General features: G+C 38.3%; 2 protein-coding genes across 8 annotated transcripts; one reads left to right on the forward strand and one right to left on the reverse strand.

Moving 5' to 3' along the window:
• The first annotated feature begins 3178 nt into the window (after nt 1-3178).
• On the forward strand, nt 3179-5941 carry LOC124632988. Of its 5 annotated transcripts, XM_047168047.1 has the most exons (6): nt 3179-3574; nt 3665-3872; nt 4107-4286; nt 4414-4777; nt 4930-4998; nt 5518-5941. In XM_047168047.1, exons 2-6 carry the CDS (start codon nt 3672-3674, stop codon nt 5667-5669), a joined length of 966 nt encoding a protein of 321 aa, XP_047024003.1. In that variant the 5' UTR covers nt 3179-3574; nt 3665-3671; the 3' UTR covers nt 5670-5941. The 5 variants fall into 5 exon arrangements, with proteins under 5 accessions (XP_047024003.1, XP_047024002.1, XP_047024004.1 ...); XM_047168046.1 differs by having other exon boundaries at nt 3179-3872; XM_047168048.1 differs by having other exon boundaries at nt 3179-3872; nt 4107-4223.
• Nucleotides 5942-6069: 128 nt separating this feature from the next.
• On the reverse strand, nt 6070-9279 carry LOC124632987 (putative nuclease HARBI1). Of its 3 annotated transcripts, XM_047168044.1 has the most exons (6): nt 8945-9279; nt 8475-8665; nt 8257-8389; nt 7334-7475; nt 6814-7256; nt 6070-6658 (listed from the first exon to the last, which is right to left on the reverse strand). In XM_047168044.1, exons 1-5 carry the CDS (start codon nt 9170-9172, stop codon nt 6859-6861), a joined length of 1092 nt encoding a protein of 363 aa, XP_047024000.1. In that variant the 5' UTR covers nt 9173-9279; the 3' UTR covers nt 6070-6658; nt 6814-6858. The 3 variants fall into 3 exon arrangements, 2 of the variants coding, with proteins under 2 accessions (XP_047024000.1, XP_047024001.1); XM_047168045.1 differs by lacking the exon at nt 6070-6658 and having other exon boundaries at nt 6812-7256; nt 8945-9275; XR_006984693.1 differs by lacking the exons at nt 8475-8665; nt 8945-9279 and having other exon boundaries at nt 7334-7632; nt 8257-8390.
• Nucleotides 9280-10605: the final 1326 nt, after the last annotated feature.

Below are 10605 nucleotides of genomic sequence, written 5' to 3' on the forward strand. Positions count from 1 at the left end.
GGATTTTTATTTTGAAAATTGTATACCTTCCATCCAATTAGAGTGAATCCGTGTGAGACTATAAAGTTAATGGATTGCAGACAAATAGACTCATGTTAGTTTAGCTTAGTTTGTATAGCTGACGCAGTTTGCCAATGACTGCCATTTGGTCTATACGGTAGTTTGCTCAACAATCAATTGCAGACAATATGATTCATTATTGAGTCACAGAAAATAATAAAAACGTTTATTTAAAAGAAAAAATAACGGAATGCCACACGCTGCAATCTTAATTGAGTCGTGATTGGATCTCAGTCGGATGTGAATCGTATGTCGCTTAAGTTAGCAGAATCGAGCCCCTGAAAAGCTATGTCGACGGCTCCTAAGTATACTGAGTCGACTAACAAATTTTGCGAATTGCACTTTTTTGTATATTTACAATATTGTTATTTGTGTTAATACACAAAAAAGTGCAATTCGCAAAATTTGTTAGTTGACTCAGTATACTTAGGAGCTGTCGATGTAAGCTAAAGGGCTTATTACACTTGACTAAAGGAGATCATTCATTTCGTACCCAAAAGTGAAAGTGCCGGCCAGAGTAAAAAAAATACTTGATTCTTGTAGAGAATAATGCCTTGAACATTTTTTACTATTACAAGAATCGTCTACAATTAACCCCCCGGCTGCTATTTGACTTTGAAAATACCAAAAAATCCCACAATGTTTGGAGCATTACATTACGGCCCCAAACTGAGGAAGCTGCTGCCTTCAAAGGACTCCTGCCCAACTTGGGAAGTCATCAAACGACCCCCCTCCCGCTGTGGGGAAGTCAAACTCTTACTGACTAAAACCCATCATGGGGAAACCAGGGCCGGGGTAATTCTTTCGAACAATCCTGCAGCCCCGATAGGCTTTGTCCCCACAAAAATATCGTACGATTCTTGTCGAGGATGCCCTGAAGATTTTTTACAATTATAAGGAACCTCTTCGGGTAACCCCCAGACTGCTGTTTGAGTTTAAAGTGGGAGAACCGTGAATAAAAAATCTATACTTGAATGGTATGGCAAATAACGTCCACAGTATTTTTTTAACCAACTTCCCAAAAAGGAGGAGGTTCTCAATTCGTCGGGATCTTTTTTTTTATGTATGTTCACAGATCACTCGAAGACGCCTGAACCGATTTGCAATTTTGTTTTTGTTTTTGATAGGGTATATCTTCCAGGTAGTCCCATAATCACCCGGTCAGGATCTGATGATGGAAACCCTGAGAAATCGAGGGCAACTTTCGAAAATTGTAGACGTGCATAGGTTAAAAACTTGACAATGAGGTGTACGTCTGATAACACTATGCAACAGTGAAGGTTTGGAGCTGACTTGATGATGGAGACGAGAGAAGGTGGAGGGAACTCGACAACTGAATATGTAAACTACCTCGTGTTTGGGCTTATATTATTTGTATTGACGAAACCTTTGCAACTGTGAAGGTTTGGAGCTGACCTGATGATGGAGACCGGAGAAGGTCGAGGGAACGCGACAACTGAATATGTAAACTACCTCGTGTTTGGGCTTATATTATTCGTATTAATGAGATCTTTCCACAAATGCGAATAGTGACAACTATGCTTGTCACTGAAAAGCCAAAAATAAAAACCTTTTTACAAAAAAAACAAAGTGTCTAATGGATGTCCTCCTGAGTTTATACGCCACCGACTTCTAGGCCGATGCACCTAAGAATAGTTTTTTTTTTTTTGCATTTCAGTGTTTTTGGGAGTCGGTTTTATTTTTTTGTTAACTGACCGAACGTCTACGATTACGGCCCCTGCTACACTGATTAGCTCCGATTAGCCTCTTACTGATTTAAACCCACCATGTTCCTTCTGACCATGTAGCCAGGCCGCGGTAACTCTTTCGAACAATCCCGCAGCCCCGGCAGGTTTTGGCCCTGGTGGGCCACCTGGGGTTTGCTAACTCTCTGAGGGGGGCGTAAACAATGCATGCCGACGACACATGTTGTCTGTCTCCAAGGAGACAGAGGGACTATGACCCACTCGAAATTCTATAGGGGCGAGGGGGAATGGGATGCCTTCGTCTCCTTCTGTGAAGCATGCCAGAGAAGGAGGCGGTGGAATAACTGAGAGTTCGCGCATCTCATCCCAGCCGCTGCCGTGGACGTGGAAGACACCACGCGCATCGTTTGTCGAGAAGACTCCCGGCACCATAGATGTCGGTCTGTGGGCGGTGAGTTTAGGGAGGCTCATCGTCCCTCCGCCTCCTTGGAAACAACAGGCCTGTGTCGGCGCCGAGCGTTGACCCAAGCCCTCCTCAGACAGTCAGCAAACCCCAGTGGGGCCCGCCAGGGCTGCGGGATTTTTCGAAAGAGTTACCGCGGCCCTGGTACATTATCAGAAGGAACATGATGGGTTTAAATCAGTAAGTCTCCTCGGTGTGCTGCAGGAGGGGGGGATCGTAGACGTTCAATTAGTTAAAAAAATACTGTGGACGTATTTGTCGTAACATTCAAGTATAGATTTTATATTCACTTTAAACTCAAATAGCAGTCTGGGGGTTAACGAAGACGTTCCTTATAAAAGTAAAAAATCGTCAGGGCATCCTCGACAAGAATACTACGATATTTTTAGCGGGGACAAAGCCTATCGGGGCTGCGGGATTGTTCGAAAGAATTACCGTGGCCCTGGTTTCCCCATGATGGGTTTTAGTCAGTAAGAATCTGACTGCCCCACAGCGGGAGGGGGGTCATTTGATGACTTCCCAGATTGGGCAGGAGTCCTTTGAAGGCAGCGGCTGCCTTCTCCAGTTTGGGGCCGTAATGTAATGCTCCAAATATTGTGGGATTTTTTGAGATTTTCAAAGTCAAATAGCAGCCTGGGGCCCGATTCTCTTAAGTTAATAATGTCAAAATTGAATAGAAATCGAATCGTAATATGATCGCAATAGCAGTTTTAACCATATCGGGCATTCTGCTACTAATATAAGACCAATCGTATTCCAACGTCATTCGATTGGTTTGCGATTGGTCTTCTATTTTGGTGATTTTGGTATATACGGTAGTTTGCTCTACAATCATATTGCAATCGTAAATCATTTTCAGACAAAATTATTAATTATTGAATGACAGAAAAGGATAAAAACGTTTATTTCAAAGAAAAAATAGCGGAATGCCACATACGAATCAATCGTAATCAGTACCCTTATTCGCTAACTTTCGGATTTTCAGCTGTCAACTGGCCTCAGTTGTCAACCGAACTTTGATGTCAACTGACAATTCCAAAACATCGGTATTTAGTATCGCATGAAGTGGACATCAGTGGATATCTTTTCACGGTGCTTAACGTAAAAACTATGGTGACTAGCAGGGGTACTCTTGACAACTCTAGTTTTTATCGACTATTATACTGCTAAGGTGGAAATACCTTATTAGCATTACATTACTACGTTTGAGAGAACGCTTTATTTTCAACGTGTTATACATTTAAAAACAATCTGTCTCGGTAAAATTCAGTATTTGCTTTCTATTGTGTGTGAACTTGGTGTCTAAAGTTCCGTGTGGTTGAACAATATTTTAACTGAGAACATTGTGAGTATTGTAGTTATTGTGAATTAAACAACTTAAATTCCTGTTTTGCATGCAAAGCAATAATTGATACACCATTTTATTATTATTTAGGTTTAAAATGCCAGGACGCAGGAAAGTGTCACTGAGGCAAATGGAGCTGCTTCTAGAGTTTGCGCATTCCCATCGCGACATAGCGTTGGGCCGCTTTCCGCCAGGTCCTCAGGGAGTGCGGGACACTCGAGAAGCATGGCGGTCGATTTCGGTGGCACTTAACTGTGTCGGCAGCGGAGCCACTAAAACGCCGGACCAATGGCGCCGAGTACGTTTACTTCTTTATTTAAAAAACAGCACTTTAGCATGTTTGTATGGTGGCACGACTATATCTCATAATATTCACTTGCTTTTAATTTTGGATACTTACTTTGCATCTGTAAAACTTAATAGTAACTCATTGATAACTTTTTTTTATTTTGCTTTTTCTAAGTTTTTGTCACTGAATGAATGTAACATTGTTTGCATGTGTAACTAACCAGTAACTGTTTTTTTTGTCAAGTATTGGATAGAGTTCAAAGCAAAAACAAAAGGAAAAGCTGCAGACATGCGGAGGAGCACATCTGCGACTGGTGGAGGCCCTAACAGGCTGGTCCCTCTTAACTATATAGAGGAAAAGGTGCTGGCTTTGTTAGGCCCTGTTGTGGTTGAGGGATTGCCTGGTGTGCGCTTGCCCATTGATGTTAGTTTAATTTCATATAAATATAATTTAAGTTTTATTGTCATCCGCTTCATTGAAACTACTACTTTATTTGTCAGGATGTTATGTGGTTTCTTTACGCATATTGAAAAGAAAATTATTTCTTCAGATATTGTCACTTGGTGACCCACCAACTTCCCAGCCATCGATGTCTGGAGCTGTGGCTGTACACACCTCACAGCCTCCGGTGCCTCCTAAGCCCTCAACCTCTACTTATGATGAGCAGATAATGGAGGTTGAATGGCTTGACGACAGCCTTCTAGAGGGGACACAGCCTGTGGAGCAGATGCCTGCTGCAGAGGCTGTGGAGCAGATGCCTGCTGCAGAGGCTGTGGAGCAGACGCCTGCTGCAGAGGCTGTGGAGCAGACGCCTGCTGCAGAGGCTGCGGAGCAGACGCCTGCTGCAGAGGCTGTGGAGCAGATGCCTGCTGCAGGGGCTGTGGAGCCCACACTATCCAGTGAGGCTGCTATTAGTAAGTACTTCTTAATTAATAAATAAAAAACAGCTTTTTATTTTATTTTTACTAGGCCTAGCGATAAGCAAGTAGTAATTAGGTAGTAGTAATTGTATTGTAAGGTGTATTATCCTGTAGTTAAATCATTGTAATTATATATATTTTTCTAGGGAATTCTGAGAGAGATGGTCCACAATGTTCAACCCCGAGCCAGCGTCAACGACCACGACGAGCGAATGGTTAATAATTTTATTTCAATAACAAAAATTTTGATAATTTTACTACTACTATACTACTATTATATCGGGTGTGTCGTTCACAATCACATTAAATCATATCGCATATACTTTATGATATTCTATGGCGAATTGTAAAAAAAATAACCTAATCCATTCAGTGGTTTAACCACAGGAGTCATTTTTCGTTTTTATAATTTACAACATCATGTGTAAAGCAGAGATAAATTTAGGAGTATCGTATGTTTTGATCAGTTGACAGCTGTCAGGTTTCAAGGGAGAATTTCAATTGTTTGTAATGATTGTTTTATATGGTGTTCTAAGTTTTGCACATTTTTATTCCATTTACTTTGTTTGAAAAAATCATTTTTTTAGTTTTACGTATTTTTCTTTTTTCTTTGTGTTAATCGACATATATTAACCAGTATATTAACGCATTTCATTTAATGTGATTATGAACGACACACCCGATATATGCATGTAAGCCAAAAAGAAAAATAGTCACAAATATTATTTTTTCAGTTCGCAGAGAGGAGTCAATACCTCGTTGGGCCTATGACCTGGAATTGAGGAGAATAGAGGTGGAGACCCGACTCACAGAAGCAGTGGAGGGGATGCTTGGGGTTTTAAGAGACATTCGGGACGACTACCGCCGGCAAACAAACCGGGAATGATTACCTACTGCGTTGGTCTAGTTGTCGTTCCGAATGTTGCAAACAATGTATCCTCCGCGGCCCCCCCCTCTATCTTTTGGGTCCAATGTTTAAAAACGTCAGCGGTTTTACCCATGCCCATAGGACCCCTTGTAAGTGGATGTCTACACCCTACGTTGTGATTGTTAATTAGTTTTTATATTAAAAAAGATTTTAATTAGAATAATTATTATTAAGTGAAATTTTAAATAATGTTGTACCTTTTATTCTAAGAATAAATAGCGTTTATAAGACTTAACTAGTTTTATTTTAGGTACTTACCCTATTCATTTTACTAGGAGCTACTGCCTATCTTACCTGATCAACTCAGTTAAAACAAAACTCCTTGGTAAGACTGGTTATTGGTAATTCAAACTCAAACTAAAATTATATTTTATTTATTTAAAATAGGCGCATAAAAGTTCACAAGTAGAAAAGCTCTTGCGAAATGTCAAGCTAGTTGCACGGTTCCAAGGAGTGGGTCTCATGGAGAAGAACCGGCAAGAAACTCCATAGACACTCTTTTAAAAAAAATCAATTTTTTACAATAATTTTCATATAGTGCTAGTTATCCCTGAGAAAGTTATACAATGCAAGTGAAGCTAATGTATTGAATGAATAAATTATATAAAACTATTTTAATGCAACTATGTTAAGAGGAAATTAAATTATATAATTCAAATAATGTTACTTGGTAAGCCAAGTTTTGAAATAGGTACCGCATCCTGCGGCTCGTTCAGCTCGCCTTGGTGGGGAAGTGCTGGGAATCTTGCACCTCGCATGCCCGTGGTCGCCGGGGAAGCCACATGTGAAGAAAGAAAAAAAAATGAGTTATTTTAACGACAGTCATCCCAATCAAATAAAATGGTTTTAAGTAAATATTTAAACTTTAGTTCTTACACATAGTGTTGCCGAATGTCCCGATTTTCAGGGTTTTGGGTCTGGGTCTGGGGGCGCCTCGCGATTTGTACCTGAAAAAAATAAAAATATATATAAATTTAGGTAATCGATATAAAACTATACTTGCACTAATAGCGTAGAAAGCATTGATTAAACATTTAAAATTACACTATTTATCTTATATAGTTTTGAAAAATTTAATAAATAATTTTAAAGTATTACTCACTAAATAGATAAATATTCTTAAACCATTAATAATGCCAGGAAGAGTTTATAAATTAGTCCTGGTATTCCATAATCTTTGGACTAGAATATCTCTGGTCCTTGAATTATCTAGATTTGCTGCAGCTCTAATCTGTTGGGAGATTTGGCTCTGTTCCAAATAGTCAGACTCTTCACTCTCAGGCTCCGGCAGAGGAACATTGTGTATGTTTGCTATATTGTGTAGTACAACACATGCATTCACAATTTTAGCCACAGTCACTGGGTCATAGTGAAGAACCCTATGTGCTAATAAACAGCGCCAACGATTCTTTAATACACCTATGCAACGCTCAACGGTATTGCGAACTTTGCAATGCAGTGTGGTGTAATGTTCCTCTGGTGAACCGACAGCAGCCTCTAATATAGGTGTCATCATCCAAGGGCGTTGTGCATATCCAGAATCACCTGAAATTTCAGTAATATAAGTAAAATACCTGTTTTATTTGAAAATACTTGACAAATACAATCCAATATTTATATACCTAATAGCCAACAATGCTCCCCAGATCTTTCCAATCCTTCTAGGTGAGATTTAATGCAGCATTGGTTCCACACAAATGAATCATGTGATGCACCTCCATAGGATGCATCAACATGCAGTATTTGCAAATTCGCATCACAAATCTGCAATAGATAGGTATAACATACTGTACAGTCAGCCATCAGCGCAAGTGCCAAAACCAAACAACTTGACATGGATCTTTTATCATTGATCTTTTTTTGTAAATAATTGTCGTACAAATTCTGGTCTACGCTGCCCTATGCGTCGAATGGTAGATACCTACAATAAAGCATTTATTGATATTGACATTTTTGTATGCTCTAAGTCCAAATTTAAGAATGATGTAATGAAACTGTTATTGGAAGTTGAATTAAATTGAATTTATTTATTTTATACCTACATATTACTCTTTGATTATAATATTATTATCATTATATTGAATTGAATATGTACGATTATGATCTTGATGTTTAATATGACTTGATTTTGTGCTGTATTGTTTTAATGTTAAATTGGATTTTGTATAATTTTATTGTTTATTATTGTGATTATGATGGTGATTTGATTTTGTTTCGTTTTGCAGTACCTATTTTAATTAATTATTTATTTGTAATGTTTTAATACCATTGCTATGTATAGTATTTATTGAATTAATAATGCTCATTTGGTGGCACTCATTACCTAATATTTTTGTTAAAATGAGGATAATGCAGTGGGCCACAATATTGTTATCACTCACCCTTATTGTTAATTTATTAGTATGTATTGTATATTGTGGTTGTTAATTGTCCCTAAATAAATAAAATAAAAATCTTTTATACATATATGTTAAAAAGTATTGATTGATTATACAGTAAGAAAAAAAATTGTGATAGAACATTAAAAAATGTGTTTAATACTCACCAGCAAAACATTTAATGAATGATAATGTTTTCTATTAAAAAAAGCTTCTTCATGGTCAGTGGGCCTTATTATAGCAACATGGGTTCCATCAATGCACCCAATAACTCCTGGGAATCCAAATTTTTCCATAAACCTGAAAAATACATTATTTCATGTTTATTACATATAAGGTAGAAAACAATTACATATATGATTAAAATAATATATAGCTAACATACACTCTCATGGTGGATTCCCGTTCTTGTTGAGTGGAAGGAAACTTTATGTACTTGAGTAGCACGTCCCGTACATTGAGAGCATCGGTTACCTCATGTAGGCACCTACTAAATGTAGGTTGAGACATGTTGCAAATGAATGAGGAGCTTCGTTGGTATGATCCATTTGCATAAAAGTTTAGGACTGCCAATATCTACACATAACAAAATTTGATGTTAGGTACAAAGTTTATCATCATAATTATTAATATTACTCCATCATCATTTCAGTGTTTAAGAATAACATTATTAATTTACGTAATACTAGCTTCCACTCGCGGCTTTCTACATACTTACCAAATTTCAACCAAATCTGTCCAACCGTTTTTGCGTGATTGAGTAACAAACATACATCCATACTTACATTCTCACAAACTTTCATATTTATAAGTAGGATTGGTATTTATTCAACTTTTTAGGTTATAAATTCATACTTTTAGCTCAATTGCAACAGCAGTGTTTCGTTGAGCACGTTGCAGAAATGGACGTAACTCTGCCAAAACTTGCTGAAACCCTGATTTGTTGACACGGAAATTTGCCATGAATTCCTTCTCCGGTAAATCCAGAGAATTGTTGCAATCCCGCAGTCGACGTTTCTGGATTCTGGACAAACTTCGTTTTCTCTCTTCGTCCGCAAATGCCAGCAAAAATGCACGCGACATTCTGTAACACAAAAAAGATAAAACAAATTAAAATAATACAATTAAAAATAACACTATTAAAAAAGGAACGACTCAGGGTTTATATTTCTATCGTATTCGCAAAATTAGAGAAATCTTATATGTCTGATGCAACAATAGAGTATAGACATCCCAGTGATGATTACCAAAATCGGGCATAAAACACTGCTATTTGTAGTGTATTTAAAAAAATGTCAGTGGCTGTCAATTTGATGTCCACTCATTGCCCGCTGGGCTTACGAAATCGCAATTTAACGTTCATCGATACAGAAACAGCTGTCAAAATGATCTACGGTGGACATCAGACGCTGTCGGTGCTCATGACGTCATCGCAGTTGGTAACTGGCGTTAGCAAATAAGAAAATAGCGGTTTGACAGTTTACCGATGTATACTTTACCAAATGATGATAACTGCGAGCTGTCAGTGGAGTTAGCGAATAAGGCCCCAGGGCATTATTCTCTACAAGAATCGACTATTTTTTTCTTCTGGCCGGCACTTTCATTTTTGGGTACAAAATGTTCGAGACTTGAATGATCTCCTTTAGTAACCTAATTAGGTTTGTCAAATTAGGTTCCTAAATAATTTAGTGAAACCTACCTTCCAAAATGCGATTCTTACATTTGTCTGAATTTTGTAACTACATTATGTAGACCAGCGGTTCCCGAATTCTTTTGGCTTCGGAACCCTTTTCGTTTCACGATTTTTCGGCGGAACCTTAGCTTAAGTAAGAAGTAAACTAAAGACGTAAATACACTTAGGTACGGCTCGTGGCGTGTGTTGGCGCACCAAATGGTTATATGGTTAGAGACACATTCATTATACTCAGGCGTAGCATGGCTATCTGCCACACGGGCCAGAAAACAACTTAGCCGCCCTTGACTTTGTGTATTATGTGAATAGTTTTCAGTTTGACTACTGACAAAGTGACAAAGTAAACGCAAAAAGAAATAGATTGGGTTTGTACAGGTGAGAGGCGAGCGAACGCGATTTTTTTGAACTAAAAGAAGAAGTTCCAAGCACCCGCTAGCATTGAAAGACATTCAGCGGTAGCCGGTATCGCGAGCGAAGCGAGCGCGATTTTTTTTTAGTTTAAGTACCTATACAAAATAAACAAAACCACTGTAAATTAATAAGGTCTCAAAAAGTACAATATCCACTCAAAAAAGCAAATGCAAATGAATACCTAAGCAGCTAGCGAAAAAAGCGCTATTGCTTTTTCTGAACCAGAGGAATAAAGAATAAACATCAAAGGAAACCTCGACGGAAGAGCGCGAAATGTTTTCGGTGTTGGATACTTGAGCAATTAAACGAACACAAAAGCATCACACGTAACATCGTCGCGAGCGAAGCGAGCGCGAAATTTTCGGATTCGCGGAGGTGCAAAAATTGAAAATAATGTCACACTTTGATTCAT

Source organism: Helicoverpa zea, chromosome 9, assembly GCF_022581195.2.
Source record: "Helicoverpa zea isolate HzStark_Cry1AcR chromosome 9, ilHelZeax1.1, whole genome shotgun sequence".
Lineage (NCBI taxonomy): Eukaryota > Metazoa > Arthropoda > Insecta > Lepidoptera > Noctuidae > Helicoverpa > Helicoverpa zea.